We start from the raw sequence: 18482 nt of genomic DNA, 5'->3' as shown, positions 1-18482 counted from the left end.
AAACACAAACAATGTGTACTTGATTAAGCAAAAGATAAAGCGTAGATTTGTAGTGAACTGATACGGATAACAACCAGAGCAGTCAACCTAAACTCAAGTGAATAAGTTACAGGAGCGTATTGTATGAAGTATATTGTATATTGCGCCATCTACAGGACATAGCTGGAAGTGCGGCCTCAGCTTACCCCGTGACCTCAACTCTTTAAAAAAAAAAATGTAACGCTGAAAGTAAATGATAAATCTACCAACAGCCCAATAAATACCGTAATGTATCTTGACAGTACATCCTACATATGCCCTGTTTGGTTGATTGTGAGGCCCATCCCAACCTCACCACAATACAAGCTCTACCTTTTAGAGACAAGACTATCCCATCTCACTACAAAGTTTGTGTGTGTGTGTGTGTGTGGGGGGGGGGGGGGGGGGGGGGGAGAGTGAGGTTCGAGTAAGTGAGGAGGGGGTGGGTCACATTCTCTCCCTATCAGTTAACGTCAAGAAAAGTAAAGCAAATTAAAAATATAAAGGAGGTCAAGAGGAAGAGACTCTCTCTCTCTCTCTCTTTCTCTATCTCCCTCCCTTCTTATTTTTTCTCTCTCTACCTTTTTGTTCTTACCCCAAAACCCTGGAAGACTTCTGAGCCGTTTTGAGCCGTTTTGTGAATTCGATGCCACAGTGGGCACTCTGTGTGTTTTCCTATTTAACCAAAAATACAATCAATACAGAAAGAGACTTTCCATCAGAGATTGAAACACTGGGAGGGAACGTCACACACACACACACACACACACACACACACACACACACACACAATTCAATTCACGTCACACACCTCTGTGTGTACCGCCTCCTTGTTCCACTTTTCTTCTATCTCACTTTTGTTTTCTTTATTTTTTGTAATCATTCATGCAGGATGCGCCATTTTGTGAGTCTTTTAAGGAACTAAAAAACAAGGCGCGTGGGGTTGCAACAAAGTCAAATAAATACAAGATTCTGATGTTTTGAGAGAAGAGGAGAGGAGGAGTAGGCAGTCGTGGAAGAAGAAAAAACTGTTCTGTTTTTGTCCGTGTTTATGGGTGTACAACAACACAAATACACACACCCACACACACACACACACACACACACACACACACACACACACTCAACACATGCACGCACGCACAGACAAACACACGGGACTTGGGTCAAGGGATGGTGACCACCTGACTGAACTCCCCCTCTCCCCCTCCTTGGGGGGGGCGGGGTCAGGTGACCAGGCCCCTCCCCCTGTCCAGGATCAGTCCTTATTTAGGAGTAAACACAGATGATAAAACTCATCAATATTCCCTCTAGTCGGGAGAGGTTGGGACTTTACCTTTGTTCCTTCTTTTTTTTGTTTGCGACTAACAGAAGTGCGTTTTCCAGAAGCAACAGAAACAAACAAACTGAAAAGTGGTCGATGTGTCCCGTCGCCGGCCGGGTCTCTGAGTGGAAACTCGACGTTGACATCTTGTTTAGTGGCTGGAGCTCTTTCTAGGAGCCAGGAGGAGCCTTGATTTTTTTTTAGGACACACACAAAAAAACGAATAACCCCCCCCCACCCCCCCCCTCCGACACACCCCTGTTGCTCTTGTTCCACGGTCTCAATGAGAGGCGTCCAGTCTGGGCGCTCCTCCTCCTCCTCCTCCTCCTCCTCCTCCTCCTCATCTGGGTTCTTCCCCGCGCAGAACGGTGACATCACGAAACCAAATGAACCGAGACAAAAGCGCAAGAATCATGCCTTGCTCTGGAACGTCAGTCCACCTCTCGCTCTGTGCACTGCGTCTGTCAGTCATGTTTGTCCCGCCTCCCGCCCCCCCCCCCCGGACCCTCTGGAGCCCCCCCCCCGGGGGGAGGCTAGCACCAGTCGTCGTTCTGGGTGTAGGGTTCGTGCAGGCCCTTGCGGGGCCCTCGGGGATGGGCCCCCGGCGGGGGGATCTTGTGGGGCACCGTGTGCGGCGGGGGTCCCTGGAGGTGCGCGGAGGGGGAGGGGGCGCGGAAACCGTTGGGCACGCGGCGCTGGGCCGGCACCAGCGCCACCGCCGCCGCCGCCGCCGCCCCCGGCGTGCCGGGGGGGGGCGGCGGCTGGCACGGGGCCCCAGTCCTGGGCGACGGCCGGCCCGGGTGGGGGTGTCCCAGAGGTTGGGGGTGTCCCAGAGGGTGGGGGTGGGGGTTGTTGGCGGGGTGGGGCTGCGGCAGCGGGAGGGGGTGGGCTTTGACGGGCGGCAGCAGCAGCGGCGGCGGGGGCTGGGCCTGGGGCGGGGCCGGCGGCGGCGGCGGCGGCCCCGCCCCGTGGGGGTTCCCTCCCTGAGCGGGGCTGGTCTCGTACGCGGGCGGCTCGTAGTCCTGGTGGTAGAAGCCGTCCCCCTCCGTGGAGCTGCCGTCGCCCCCCCCCGCCGTCGTCTCCCCCCAGCGGGTCAGCGGGTGCCGGCCCTGGTGGTGGGGGCCGGCGGCGGCGGTGGGGGGGGGGGCCGGCGGGCAGGGGGGGTCCCTGGTGGCCCTGAGCGGGGGGGGGAGGGGGCTCCGGGGAGAAGCGATGGTTGACCGGGGGGGGGACGGGCCTGGGGTCCCCCGGGCGCCGCCGCCGCCGCCGCCGCCGGGCCCCCCATGGCCTTACGGACCACGGGGGAATAGGTGACATGGGGCCGGGGCGTGGCGGGGGTTTGGGGCAGCTGGCGCCGGCCCCGCCGCGGCGTGCTGGTGCCCGAGGTGGAGGGGACGGGACTCTCGCTGACCGAACTACTGCCCTACACGAAACGTGAGACAAAGCCAAATAAAAAGGACGAACCACGCGGTCGACGACACGGCAAAGCAGAGGGCAGCGGCGTTTGGGGGGGCGATCGAGGTTGGAATGTGCAGAGAGAGAGAGAGAGAGAGAGAGAGAGAGAGAGAGAGAGAGAGAGAGAGAGAGAGAGAGAGAGAGAGTAGTAGTAGTAGTAGATGGAAGAGGAAATGCAATGAAACAATGCACGTGCACATAGAGAAGCACCGGCGAGGCGACGAAGAGTAGGAGTGGAGGAGAGAGGAGGATGGGAAGATGAGGTTCCAGAAAACAGACGCAGAGAGAGAAGAGCATGTCGAAAAAAAAAAGCCAAAAAAAAAGAAGAGGAGAAAAGAAGGGTAAAGGGTTGATTTCTCAAGGGATACACTGCCACACAAGCTTAATATTTTCCATTTGAAATACATAATAAATATATTGCTGTATCTGTATATAAATATATTATGTTTATAACTAAATTGTTATTCATTTCTTTACAATGTATTTAAGAATACAAATATTCACACCTATATAATAACCATAAATACTACTACTACTACTTCTATATTACTAGAAATATATACTGTGGTAAATCAACTAAAACAGCCTTCCTTCAAAATAAGAGCTCATATATGATTAATTATTTAAAGAAGCTTTTGAGGAGAATTTTGTTAAAGGGATAAACAGGGATATGTTGGGAGAATGCAGGAGTTAGTTTACATGAAAGGATGATATTTGGGTACTCAAATATACACACGAGTGCATATTTGTTTGGCTTTGGAAGCAGTGATTTAATGAGCTGATATATAATGACGTTACATTTATTCGTTTTTGAGCAATAATGCATAACCATTCATGTATATGAACGGCTATGCTCAATGTTTTACTACGGCTTTAGATTAGTATGCATGTGCCCATGTATACAAATCCAGATAATTGACATACATTTTATCACATAGCAAAAATAAAAATTCGAGGATTGGGTGTTTTGGTGTTGACATTCGAATTGAACTTATAATCCCAAATGGTACCTTGATTTTTCACTTCTTTGAGTCGATATTCACTGTTGATATTTCATGAAGAACAACATACTTTTACCAAACACACAATTTAAAAGCCGGTTCCTAACAGAGTACTATTTAATCATTGAGCAGAGTAGACTTTAGACGAAGGTCTTCCAGGAGCAGATTGGGAGGTTAAGACGTCCTGCGTAATGAGGATGACACTGGTAGAACGCAGGGGTTCTGGGGCTCCACCCAGAACCTTTGGGTTGGGCGTCAAACACCCAGAAGCCCTGTGTGCATGACAAGCTGCAAGGGCCAGCGAGGCAACACATTCCCTCTGGGACGAGTGTCAGAGCTCAACCTGACCCTCCCTGGGTGCTGCTACTCTCCGAGATCCACGATATTTTCGACTTGGACGCTGACCTTCTCAGCAATGCTCGGCATACCCAGTCGGGTATTTTCTTCACGAAAATAAAATAATTAAGTAAACTGTTTTATTGATTAATATTTCATAAATAGGCCACTACACTGCCAGACAGCTATCAAAGCAAGAAATCAAGGAAGAATAACAAAGTGTTTCTCAAACACCAGCAGTGATTAACTTTACATTTCGCCGCTTGCCTCGGGAAGATGATAAAAAATCTTTACGGACAAAAAAACACTAGATGCACTAACCGCCATGTTTTTCTGTTCGCTGTACCAAAAGCAATTACTACCCGACCGGCTGTGTGGACATTTTTCCGTTCTCAAGCATCTTCTCGACCTAGTGCCGAGACGGTTGGACTAGAAGGCCCACCCCCCAGCTCTGGAGATGACGTTCACGTTTTTCATGGACATGGGGCGTCGCCACTGGCCTAACCTGCCCTCTCTGGTTTTACACCTAAATTACCCAGAAGCCCACCTGTCTGTGCGTCATGCACTCGCGGCCCTCGCTGGGGGAGCGCGACCACCGGCGGTTGTCTTTCTCTCTCTCCCGGTCGCGGTCGGGCTCTCTCTCCAGGTCGTGCTCTCTCTCTCTCTCCCGGTCGTGGAGCTCTCTCTCCTGGTCGTGGTCTCTCTCCCGGTCGTGCTCGGTCTCTCTCTCCCTCTCCCGGGAGTGCCGGTGCGCGTACTCGCCCGCCCGCTCGGCCGGCGCGTAGTGCTCCTTGTCCACGGAGCCCTGGTGGTGGTGGTGGTGGTGGTGGTGGTGGTGCTTGCGGTCTTTGGAGCGGCCGCGGTCCCGGTCCCGGTCCCTGTCTCTGATGAGGGGCGGCTCCCCGGGCTGGGCGGTGGTGCTTAGCTCCGTGTGGCCTGGAGGGTTTCAGGGAGCACGGTGAGTGACACACTGAGGGCACAGTTCAAACCACGGCGCCCCCTTCAGACACAGACACCTTCACACCCCCCCCCCCCCCGTCGACAATTGCGTTCGTATGCCCCCCCCCCCGTCGACAATTGCGTTTGCCCCCTCCCCCCGTTGACAATCGTGTCCCCCCCCCCCCACCCTCTCGACAATCGCGTTCGCCCCCCCCCCCCCCGTCAACAATTCAATATGGACCCCCCTATAAAGCCTCGGCCACCCCCTTGCCACCCCTTGAAAAAAAGTCTGGCTCCGCCACTGCGGTGTAGGAGATGAAACGGCCTGGGTTGGTGTTGGCCATCACTTATTTCAAGCTTATTTCTTACAGATGAAACCGCAAAATACCCCTTCTAACACATACAGGGGGGGGGGGGGGGGGGTGCAATGACTATATGGGGAAACGGACGCGGTAGCTGCATGTTAAGTTCACCGCTGAAACGGCAGTACTCCACACTAACCCATAGATGGCGCCGTAAGGCCTCTTTTTTGGCAAGACGTGCGGGGATTTGACAGTCGGCTGCATAGCTATGCACAACAGAACACAACATTCTATAAACAGATAAAGGCGATACCGACGGCATGATTCAGCACCGTGTGGTGTGTGTGTGTGTGTGTGTGTGTGTGTGTGTGTGTGTGTGTGTGTGTGTGTGTGTGTGTGTGTTTGTGTGCGTCTACGCCTCCCACCTGTGTCCGCCTCTGTGTAGCGGCACAGGGACCTCTCCGAGGCGCGGTGGTTGCGTTCCTTGCGGCGGTGGGTGTGGCGCGTGACGCGGCCCTCCTCCGGGATGGAGTGCTCCATGGCGTAGTCCTCGGGCCCCCCGCGGTCCCCGCGGTCCCCGCGGTGGGGCCGTCCCAGCCGGCTGTGGCCCAGGGACGAGGCCGAGCGCTTCATGGGGCTGTTGTCAGGGATCGTCTGATGGATGCGCGAGAGAGAGAGGAGAGAGAGGGAGAAAATAAAGAGTGAGAGAGAGAGAGAGAGAGGGAGAAAATAAAGAGTGAGAGAGAGAGAGAGAGAGAGAGAGAGAGAGAGAGAGGGAGAAAATAAAGAGTGAGAGAGAGAGAGAGTGAGTGAGTGAGTGAGTGAGTGAGTGAGTGAGTGAGTGAGTGAGTGAGTGAGTGAGTGAGTGAGTGAGTGAGTGAGTGAGTGAGTGAGTGAGTGAGTGAGTGAGTGAGTGAGTGAGTGAGTGAGAGAGAGAGAGAGAGAGAGAGAGAGAGAGAGAGAGATAGAGAGAGAGAGAGAGAGAGAGAGAGAGAGAGAGAGAGAGGGACAGAGGATGAAGGGCATATCTCTCTCTTTCTTTCTTCCTCTTAGGATGTATCCTGTGGCAGGAGTGTGAGTGTAGGAGTGTGACTGTGTGTGTGTGTGTGTGTGTGTGTGTGTGTGTGTGTGTGTGTGTGTGTGTGTGTAATACTATATGCATGGTTCTCTTTCCCGGTTATACATATTGGCTAAAAGTCATTTTCATCATCATGCTTCCTATTTAAAAAAAAAAAAAAAGAAGAATCACAAAAATAAGGAAACAGAAGGAGAGGAACAGAACAGAGATGAACAGCGGCCATGCCTTTCCATGCTGTCCTACTCCCCGAACAGTAAACAAATCAAACGGTATCATCAGCAGAACTCGCATCCACCACCCCTGCCCCAGACCCCCCCACTGAGCACGACACATTCCAGACCCGGCGCATAAAAACAGTCTGTCCGTCCGGCTGATTTCTGAGAGTGTGCCTTTAGATCACTCCAGCCATGCATGCACACAGGGAGAGGGGGGCGGGGGGCGGGGGGCGGGCGTGACGGGGGTCCTCCGGCCCGGTCCAAAGCTCACTCTCTTGGGTACGAAGCTCCAGACTTCCCCAGAGGCCGGAGGGGCCGGCAGGCTGGAGCCTACGGTGCCAGTCGGTCGATGCTGCCCGGAGGGTACCGGGACCGTCATGCAGGGATGGCTCCAGTACTAAGTACCCTTATGGTTACGTCCTTCTACGTGTTAATGAAACTGTGTGGGACATTTTTTTTGGAGTACAAACTCAGAGCAGATTTTTGGTCCACTGGGTGTAGCACAGAGGGGCCCTTGAATGTACTTTTTCTTTCAACAAATTCTAACACACACTTCTTCTTTCTCTGTCTTCGGCACACAAGTGCACACAAAGAAATACACACACACACACACACACACGCACACACTTGTGCATACTTTCTGTTACACACACACACACACACACACACACACACACACACACACACTTGAATGATGTTTGCGCATGCAGGTGAAGTGTCCACACAGAGACAGAGAAACAGGACACTGATGACGTTATGATGACATCACGATGACATCATCACAGTCTGACCAACGGGCATGAAGACACTGAGGTGACACGGAGCTGCAGTAGCGGTCATGGATAGAGAGACACAGCCATGAGACAGAGAGTGAGAGAGAGAGAGAGAGAGAGAGAGAGGGAGAGAGAGAGAGAGCCAGCGAGGCCACAGTACCATTTCTTTGACGGGGGGGGAGGTTTAACAAAAAGAACAAGAACTAAAATAACAACACAAAAAACAAATCCGGTCAAGTTGCCCCAGCCTGTGCTACTTAACTAAAAAAAGTCTTTTTTTTTAAAAGGGACGCTGCTATGCTGTACGATGCGGCTCTGCTTGCATGCGTATCAGATGGCGCGCTGCGGCGATTCTATTGCATGCCCTATCTGGGATCCAGGAGCCTCTTATCACAAAGTGCAGTAGAGAGCAGAGACACAGGAGTTGCCAGGAATTGATTGGGCAGCAGGATCTGAGGATCAGTTTCCGGTCATGCCAATCAATCAAACCCCGTCTGACTGAAGAGTACTGAACGGTGGAAGGTTGTTGGTTCGAAAGCACGTCCGTCACACGACGTACAGGGGGGGGGGGGTCACGTGGCGCGGTGGTGTGCTAGTAAGGTCACGGGGCAGGGAAAGGGCTGTGTGAAACAAAAGGACGCAGGAGAAGGAGAGGGAGGCAGCGATAGAGAGACATAGAGGAGGAGGGAGGACATAGGCAGGGATAGAGAGAGAGAGAGTGATAGTGAGAGTGAGGGGGGGGTGGGGGGGACAAAGGGGGAGATACAGGTGGGGGGGGGGGGGGGGGTAGAGAGAGGGGAGAGCTAGGGAGATAGTGAAGGGTGGAGGGACAAATTGAATGACAGTGGTAGAGAGAGAAAGAGAGACAAACATAGAAAGAGAGAAAAAGAAAGAGGACGAGAGAGTGAGAGAGAGAGAGAGAGAGAGAGAGAGAGAGCGAGAGAGAGAGACGGAGAGACAGAGAGAGAGAGAGAGAGAGAGAGAGAGAGAGAGGGACAGGGTACATACACTGAGGTTACTGCCACGGTGTCTCCCTTTCCTCCGCTGCTGAATAAGCACAGAGAAGACACACACACAGACACACACAAACACAAGTGGGGTAGGGTAATACAAGGACCATAGGAGACAAAAAGGGCAGAGAGAGAAAGAAAGTGAGAGAGAGAGAGCGGAAAGAGAGCGGAAAGAGAGAGAGAGAGAGGGGGGGGGGAAAGAGAGAAAGAGAGACATACACATGGGAATTGGGACAAGAAACCGGAAGGTGTGTGTTGTAGTGTGGGGGAGATAGAGAGAGATAGAGCGAAAGAAACCCAGAGAGAGAGAGAGAGAGAGAGAGAGAGATTGATTGGTTGGAGGTTGGTTACACATTGAAGCAGGCGTGGAGGTGAGACACTTACCACTAAGGACAGCCGACGACCCAGAAATACAACAACAACACTGCTAGAGACAAGCAGTTACCAAAGTCACAATGGTGACGAAATACACAGAAAAACACATAGATACTGACTGACACACACACTGACACACACCCACACACACACACACACACACACACACACACACACACACACACACACACACACACACACACACACACACACACACACACACACACACACACACACACACACACACACACACAGCGAGACGTTTGGAGTTTAGGCAGGAACCACAAAGACGTGGCAACACAGGAACGGCGAGGTTCAAAATGCAACGAGACCACGATAGAAACACAGTCACTTATACAGACACACACACACACACACACACACACACACACACACACACACACACACACACACACACACACACACACACACACACACACACACACACACTTCAAACAATTAATTCCTTTTCCTTTACCTTTACCTTAAAGATATCTATACAGCTATCTGTTTGTTTCAACCTTGATGTGAGAATGCCTGCAGTGACCATTAAATAATAATATTAATCTATATGAATTTATGAATCTCATACAGGACATTTTGTGCATGCACAATCCAACATGGTTGAAACAAACATTTGTTGTCACATTTTTCGATAGAAGAAATCTGGTGGTCCACCCTTTTACAGGAAGGAAGAGTAATATTATTGAATGTGATTACAGCGTATGATGTGTGTGTGTGTGTGTGTGTGTTGTGTGTGTGCGTGACATCAGCACTTTCTCGGGAGTCCATTCAGGTGGTGTAAAAAGGGGTGAATGTGTTTAATGGAGATAAGAACAGAACAAAAGCCAGCCACAGTTGCCTCCACTTCATGCAAATGAAGGAAGGAAAAGAGGAGAGGAGAGAAAGAAGAGCGAAAAGAGAGCAAAACAAACCACACTCCCAAATAGAGAATGCTGACTGCTCTACGTCTGTTTCAGTGAACTATCTGCACAGTTTCTATTAAATGTGCCCAATGGAACTCATTAAAATAAAAACAATTATTATATATGTATTATTATTATTATAAATTATAATATAGATAACATAAGATAATACAAAATAAGTTCATGCTAATTTAATAGAATCGTGATGGAATAAATGAGCTGTGGACACTATAGAATGCATCTTTTTCATATTGTTGAGTTATGTAGTTAGCATCAACAATGCTGCCTACACTGCATATATCATCAAGTATATCATTTGTGGGATTATCGTCCTGACAATTCCTAGATACAACAAGAATTTTTTTTTTCTTGTTTGAAAAAATCATTTAAAATCAAACAAAAAATGAGAGCGATCATTTGAATTTCATTGATTACTTTTGGAACCTAAATCGAATCTCTCTAATCTTTAAAATTGCCTTTTAAGTTATTTCTGCGTTAGGTTATTTCAATGCATGTCATTGGGGGCTTGTCTGTCAGATTCCTGACCTCAATAAAAGATATATCTAATAAAAAGAGTTGAAGCAGAACAGAGCAGAGCGGTTGAAGAAGCAGAGAATGGAGGAGAACAGAACAGAATGGTCAGGATGCTCACTTGGTTGTCGCCGGGCAGGCGGGGCATGGAAGCAGCTCTTCCGTGACCTTCCATTGGTGGAAAGTGCTCGGTATCCGAGTAACCATCCCGCCCAATCTCTCTCATCTCTACCGTCTGAAAAGACACAGCAGGGGCCATTGTGATTGGTGGTTGGCCTCGTTAAGTGATTGAGGAAGGGGTGGGGTTAATTAGATGTACGGTGATCCTGTTCAGGCCTGGAGGGTGAGGGCTGTTGTTAAGGGGAACAGTCGGGGAGCGAGTTAAGCTTGAATGACTTGCTGCTTACGTCTACTTCTGCTCATCTTTAATGGATTGTACACCGTTTTGGATCAACCAAGCACTAACATCAACCAGCAGGAAGAGAAGCATTGTTTGGTAGAACACCATGGTTATGTTTGGCAAGGCTCAATTGGATTGGCTTGAAAAAAATTTAGTGACACAATTTAGTGATTGCTTTTAGCCTTACAGTGAACTATTAATATTGAGCGTGTAGGGGATGAGCTGTCTTGCTCTTGCCTATTGCTGTGGACATTTAGCTTGATTTCAGAACTTTCAATATTTAAACCACTAGAGTCCATCTCTCCCACAAATACCCTTTTTCACCAGCAGTGTCATCTTGACTTGGTTTTAGTTTAAGGTTGCTTGAATTAGAATGCTTTAAGATGGGGAAGTATAGCTAGATTCAACCTGTTAAGCCAATGGAGCTTAGGTTGGCCTGATCCTAAAGTTGGTATCTTTAGCTCTGCTGTCTGTCAGTTCAATGGAGATGGGTGGTGGGGGGGGGTGCTCGCTTATGTTGGAACTTAACTCAATGGTAGAACGTATCTCAATGGATGAGTACATCCATGTTGTTCTGTTTGCGATGGGCAGTGGAAACCACATTTGTAGTCATAAACAGCAGCTGAGGTGTTTTCGGAAGGTTGATATTAATAGTTGAGGTTGGAGGGGGAAAATGATGACAGTAAATAGGTTGCGAAAGGTGAGAGCTTGGAGCCTATATGTGATAACTTGTAGAATACAATGCGAGAACTTATTCAACAAAAACTTTAGTGAAAAACATTATTATAAACATATTTCCTTTGTGCATGAACATGTTTTATGAACACAATATTCCTAACAATTGTTAGATAGAACAGAATTCTTAGAAACAGGACGCTGGGATGTATTTCACTAATACACAACACATACATTAATGTTTAGAATGTAAAAAAGCATAGTTCACATGTTAATCAGTGTATGAGTTTCAGTGTAATTTACACACACACCACTCATTGCCATAACAACATTACCGCTATGTCCTGAAATGCTTTGTTTTTATCAGAAACTAGGTTCAACTGGCTAGGGTGAATTACACATATTTTAAGCTATCTTTTGAAGCTAAACAGCAATTCACCAGTTTAGTTTTAATTAACAAATTTCTTCCGAAATCAATGTGACCAAAAAAAAATTAATCACTGTCTGTAAATGCTAGTTATGTCACACTGAGAGATAGATTTGGCCGGACAGATTTGGTAGTTACACAGCAATAACCTATAACCTGAAAGCAAAACACCAAGCTTATTCATTTCAGACTTTGTTAATCAGACACAATTCATTATTATTTATGTTACACGTCCAAAGGAAATGCGTTCAAACCTGAAGCCTCAGGTTCCAATTATTCACATATTCATAGTGAATAGCTCTGCTCTCAGATTTTGGTTCTACAGGCATTTTGTAACATATTTACCTTCATAAATAAGTAGATGTCTTTAATTTTACCACATGCATTTACAGAAGAGTTTTTGAGGGCTTTTTTTAATGTTGAATGAGGTGCCAATTAAGCAATAATGAGACATATAGAAATGTGTGTGTCAACTTCTATATGATGTCTCCATTCATAACTGTTATTGTCAACTGTCAAGAGATTTAATGGAAATGTTACAGTCCACTGACAATAATGTAAGCTTGCTATGCTAACCCAAACAACTTGAAAACACTGTTTATGACCACAAATATTGTGCCAACAGGATCACCGTAGTTTTATTTTTTCCATATATTGCAGTTCACCCCCGCCATACATGTTCTGGAACGTGATTGGCCATTTCACAGTTGGAGAACTGAACTCTGAACCCCTGGGTTTCAAGGAATGGATTCTATGGAAATGGAACTACAATCTTTATTTGCACATGGACCACCCTCTCATTCACTGTGCAACTGTTAGCATTAGCTCTGGGCTTTTGTTTCGTCACAACATGAAAGTGGAACATGAATGAATCAAGGTGCCACTAGTGCTGTATTTGATTGAGTGAGTATCCACTGTTGGAGTATGAGTGTGTGTGTGTGTGTGTGTGTGTGTGTGTGTGTGTGTGTGTGTGTGTGTGTATATGTATATATATATATATATATATATATATATATATATATATATATATATATATATATGTGTGTGTGTGTGTGTGTCCATCCACTGTTTTTGCATTCTGTGGGTGTTCTATATAATGTCCCCAAATGTATACAGCCCACTGTTATTGGGTCCAGTGTGAGTGTGTTTGTGTGTGTGTGTGTGTGTGTGTGTGTGTGTGTGTGTGTGTGTGTATGTCAACTGTTTTTTTTTTAATCCAATGGGCACGTGTTTTTCCAGCTGTTATTAATTGATTGATTGATTTTATTTGAGCATTTTGATGATCAAATATGAACAGCACTCTGTGTCCTACATTACAACACATAAATAGTCAGGGTTGACACAATAAAGCCTGAAGGCTCTTTTCCCATTGCGGTCCTAGTGTGGCAGGAGACCTGTGTGTGTGTGTGTGTGTGTGTGTGTGTGCTACCTGTGAGTTGGTCATGCGTCCGAGGCCGTCCTGGGAGTGCACACCAGGGTGGCCCTCGGGGCTCCAGCTCCCCACCCTCTGGGACATCTCCTGGGCTCGCACCGTCACCCAGGACTGGCTCTCTGGGACCCCCCCTTCAACAGCTCTGTGACACGTCACATCCACACACACACACACACACACACACACACGTACATGCGAACGCACACACACTCATGCATTAATGCACAACCGTCCCAACAAGCATCACAAAACATTTGCCGTCTCTACACCGAGTATTAACTATAGTATTAACTATAGTATTAACTATAGTATTAACTATAGTATTAACTCCGTTCAGCGTTAATCTGTTAACTAGCGGACGTTTAGAAAGAAACAGAAATCAGTGACTTGAGCTAAACTAAAGGTATAGTTGGGGGGGGGGGGGGGGGGGGGTTCTTCGGTGCTACTTACAGGCTGCCGATTGGCTGGTCGGTCGTCTGCGGTGGCGGGAGGGCGGCGAGTCCCGGCCCCCCGTCTTGCGTGGGGGAGGGCGGTTCCACGCGCTGAAACAGTAATGGCGTTCGATTCTGTGTAAGATATACAACATGGCCGACGCCAGCGATCAGCCATGCTAACAGCAGGGGGAAGAGGAGGAGGAGGAGGAGGAGGAGGAGGAGGGATGGGGAGGAGGAGGAACGGGGAGGGGCGACAGCAGAGAAAGGCACGGAGCACGCGACAACGCAGAGTTGTCGTACAGAGTACGGAGGAAAAGAACCGAAAAGAGAGAGAGAGGAGCAGAGATAGAGTGTACTCCAGAGAGAAAGAGGGGAGAAGAGAGAGAGAGAGAGAGAGTGAGAGCGACTGGAGAGAATAAGAGGAGGTCGGGGGGGGGGGGGGGGGGGGAAATAAATGAAGAGTAGGAGTCTGGAAGAGCTGACGTAGCCCCGGCAGCCTGTGGGACATGGAGGGTAAGATGCAGCGTCACACTTTTGAGCGGGGGGGAACGGCATTCGTTGCCGTGGCGACGCCGACTGTAGTCACTGGGGTCACCGGGGCCTTCGGATTGGCGCCAACCCACCAGTTGGACGTCCATAACCCACCCGTAGCCTCTTTGACATCCATAACCCACCCGTACCCTCCTTGCAGTCTCCCTTAGCTCCGGTGGCAATGTACGAGCTGAGATGCTACCATGGAGGTTAAAGTTCTATACAGTGCTATGCTACATTTTAATGGATAATATTCTGTGTTTTTAACCAATATATAAAAAACAACAACTAAATGGACAGTCCTGCATTGCGTCACATCCCCTTCCCAGGCTCAACCTGGGATCACGTTGGGATCACGTTCATTTATAACCAACTCTAGTCGGCTCCTTTTTACAGTCTCTACTGTACTCACCGTCCGTGATGGACGAGGCAGGTCTCATACTACGCGTATATTTTCTTGAACTAAAGGGCTAAAAACTCCTGTTCACTTTGGTTCCCTTTTTAGCTCAACCCTTAAAGACAGAAAAAAATTGCAAAGCCAGTAGAAACTATGTGCTTGATCCCAAAATAGTTTTAAAAGGCCAGGAAAGCAGGCCTACTGTCTGTCTAAAGATAGGACGAAGGGTATTGGGTAAAAATCCAGCACATTACTCCTTTAAAGCCATGTCCACACTGTGAGTGTATATGACGATCTCACAGGACAAAGAGAGAAATGTCTCTCTTTGCATGTCGCTTGGCATGAACTAATGTGCTATTATTAACTATTTGGTCATTTAGCAGCAGAGCTAATTACAGTTAAATTGTATAATATGACCAGGTAGGGTTGGTATTCTTGCTCATGGAGGCCTAAAGGTAGAATGCGGAGAATTTGGGTTTGAACTCTACCAGAAAACGTGGTAGTCAGCCACCCTAACCCCAAAAGTATGTATATTTATTATCTAAAGAAAACCAAAGGAAAGGACATGGGGCGATGCAGATGGAGTGTGGGGATAGCAATCAGGACTCTAAGGGACAGGTGGATGAAATGATTTGGTCGATCAGCATTAGCGAAGGGCACTGAATGTGCTAGTCAAAGGGATGCACAGAACACACACACACACGTTGGTATGATGCAGGATTAGAGGAAACAAAAAAAACAGCACACTCAAGGTCAATCAATCAATACTGCATTCACTTAGTGACATTAGCATCGCATTCAAAAATCTGCTGGTGCAAGTAAAAGAACAACATTGTTGGGTCAGCTGAGTCGATGGTCATCCAGGTTCAAGTGTGCACATTAGAGTCAACAGATCAGGAACATGCAATTCACAGAGCTCACGGTGCACTCATGCTTTCTGAGGTCCTGACCCATCCTGGCGTTCACAGCTGTGGACTCGGGTCAGGTGGTCACAGGTGCAAATGTCTCAGAAAGCTTTCAGAAAAGAAAATGTACTTTTCCCCCTTTTCTTCAAAAATAAATATTCCCATTAAAAGAAAATTATTTTGTGGCTATCTCTCTGGGGCGTCGCTGACCTGATTGCAACGCAATGTGTCAATGTGTTGCCATTATTCATGCCTGTTTGTCCATTATTTTGCCCACTCCTAACAGAAAAGAGTAAGAGTTCAAGACATTTGCTCTGCAGTTGACGTGACGCTGTCAGCTGTGACATGTGACAGTGTGATGAGGACTGCTAGCCCAATACGACTAAAACGGCTCTGAGCCTCCGAGGTGATGCCTGTTCTAGCAGATTCAGGCGTATCAGGTCAGGGGCTTCATACAGGGCCATGCTACAATGCTACTTCTTGTTGCCTGAGGCCTTGTCCACACTAAGCCAGAGAAACGTGTCAATGATACCCATTTTCTACTAAGTTTTGGCCTTCTGGACGCACAAAGGGTTTGTTTTTTTCGCCACAAACATGCAAACAGATATTTTTATTTATATTCTCCGAAGTGGATGAATCAGAACATGTTGTTAACATGTTGTTGTAGGTAACAAATTCCTCTTCCTAAAACATGTGTCCAGGGGAGACTTTGATTGTGCCGCTGCGTGACGGAGCAGGTTCTTATTGATTGAAGGTTTGTGCTTGGCAGCCATTTACTTTTGCCATAATAAAATGCAGTACTTTAGTGTTGATTAATGCATTCAAATAAGACAAAATAATATACAATGTTTCCTCTTAGTTTCTCTTCCCATGGGTATTGGAAAGCGATGTAGCCTAAATAGACAAAGAGAGCTAAGATTCTACTACTAAGGGTTTTAACAAATGTAAGTAGACAGATATAGCCATGATAAGCGGTTGAAAGAAAAAAAAACACGCAAATCATTTTTAATGGTTAACTTGAGTTAAGATTGACGTACTGGTACGTTTAGCTACGTTTTTGATCAGGCAAATGGCTGGCCAACCTATGATGGTGGAACAATCAACAACAATTAGAACTGGCACCCTTATGCAGCAACGCAATCAAAGGCCCCCCCTCCCGCCCGGGGGGGTTTTGACAGGGGGGAGGAATTTGTTACTGACACTGTTCTTGTTGGCAAGCGTATATATATTTCCGAAACCCAAACAGTAATGATGTGACTCTCCAGTGTAGACAGAAGGTGTTTTTTTTTATAAACACTGGTGTTTATAATACTGGTGAAAACATGGTAACGGAAAATTTTAACTTTCAACACCAAAGGTATTGCCTTTTAAACTGCTGAGTAGGGGAGTTTGATTAATCGATATGTGCGCTATGATACTCCGGCAGTTTGGATATGCGGGTCTCTCCAGAAACAAGACAAGAAAAACACGAAAACTATGTTTTACATTAATCCGGCGTAGCTGTTTTGGACATGGCCTCAGTTTCTTTACCTGGTGACACACAACGGGGCAGTGCGGAGGGGACTGAGCTGAGGAGGAGGGGGGGTTTAAGGGAGGGTCAGTGAGACTCTCCCCTACTGTACCTGCTCGTCCCTTAACGCCTGAGAGCGCTTGATCTTGCTCTGGCGGTAGTACTCCATGATCATCATGGCGGCATAGATCTTCCCCACCGTCAGGTCTGTGGCTGCTGAGAAAATGACAAGTTACCCTGCGAGATTAGACCCTTCGGTATGGACCCTGAGCGAGAGGGATGGCAGAGAGAGAGAGAGAGAGAGAGGATGGGCCATGCACGCACACACACACACACACACACAAATACACAAGTAAACAACGCACCTTCCGCACATGGAACACTGAGGCAATAGTCTTTTCACAAACAGACAGATTTTTCTTCTTTTCAACGATTCTTTGTCTAAGATTTTGTATAACTCGTAACATCGTTCACCAGAACAAAAGCAGTTTGAAACGATTTAGGCTTTGGGTTCTCTAGTTACGCAAGGTTACCATTAATGTTAATTTTGGTGCAACGAATGAAACACTGGGAAATAAATAAAATGATAAACTTTTTTTATATCTATGGGAAGACTATCATTTGATGTCTGTGATTCACTGAAAAACCATGCAAATCTGCACCTAAAAGATCACCTTATCCAACAATATACAATTATATTTATTATATCCAATGAAATCTGCAGATCGATAATATTTTTTGCTAGTGGATCATACGGATGGTATGGATTCACCAATGTATTGGCCGATAACATCCAAATTGTGGAATATCAGGATTGTAAATCCTGTGAAGATGCTGATATAAACCTAAGAGTTTTATGTTCTATTTTATTTTGAAAAACTATATTCTGCTCTCATATGGCTGCAGTGTATATGTGCAAACGGCTGCTGTTCATAAATAAAAACTGAATTGTTTATCGTTATCAGTAAACTATAAATACCGTTGCCAAATAACGTCACGTCTTCCATCCCTAACATCCCGAGTTCTAGAGGACATAGCTTCAACGACATCGGAAAATGGTTCACGTCAGCAATTAAATCTTAGGTAAATCACCATAGATACCTAACCAGACATAAACTGCTACAGGGGTGAATGGCTCTGGAGTGAAAAGACGTCTATAGAGAGATGATCTATAGTGTGGCACCCTCTGATCACAGAGACCTGCTACTGACATGGACCTGGTGACCTGGGGCTGGGCTCTGCATGTTGGGCTTGGTATTGGGTCTTAGCTTATCATATACAGTATGTGTCTGGTGTGTATATATATGTGTGTGTGTGTGTGTGTGCGTGTGCGTGTGCCTGTGTCTCTGTGTATCTGTGCGTGTGTGTGTGTGTGTGTGTGTGTGTGTGTGTGTGTGTGTGTGTGTGCCTGTCTGCCTGTGTCTCTGTGTATCTATGTGTGTGTGTGTGTGTGTGTGTGCCTGTCTGCCTGTGTCTCTGTGTATCTAT

General features: G+C 47.3%; 1 protein-coding gene across 1 annotated transcript in view; it reads right to left on the bottom strand.

The window, feature by feature from the left end:
- Window positions 1-1875: 1875 nt before the first annotated feature.
- The window catches only part of LOC311381398 (voltage-dependent P/Q-type calcium channel subunit alpha-1A-like), a gene marked incomplete at both ends in the record, with an annotated part of 22106 nt that continues 5499 nt past the window's right edge, over window positions 1876-18482 (bottom strand). The window contains 9 exons of the mRNA XM_084488454.1: window positions 1876-1986; window positions 2284-2451; window positions 2580-2765; window positions 4682-5070; window positions 5801-6029; window positions 10405-10518; window positions 13215-13359; window positions 13668-13759; window positions 17107-17210. Of these exons, the coding sequence (XP_084344580.1) occupies window positions 1876-1986; window positions 2284-2451; window positions 2580-2765; window positions 4682-5070; window positions 5801-6029; window positions 10405-10518; window positions 13215-13359; window positions 13668-13759; window positions 17107-17210 (1538 nt within the window). The remainder of the gene's footprint in view (window positions 1987-2283; window positions 2452-2579; window positions 2766-4681; window positions 5071-5800; window positions 6030-10404; window positions 10519-13214; window positions 13360-13667; window positions 13760-17106; window positions 17211-18482) is intronic.

This window comes from Micromesistius poutassou (assembly GCF_964030765.1).
Source record: "Micromesistius poutassou genome assembly, chromosome: 1".
NCBI lineage: Eukaryota > Metazoa > Chordata > Actinopteri > Gadiformes > Gadidae > Micromesistius > Micromesistius poutassou.
Note: the sequence above shows the minus strand (reverse complement) of the source record. Positions and strands in the feature narration are given on the sequence as shown.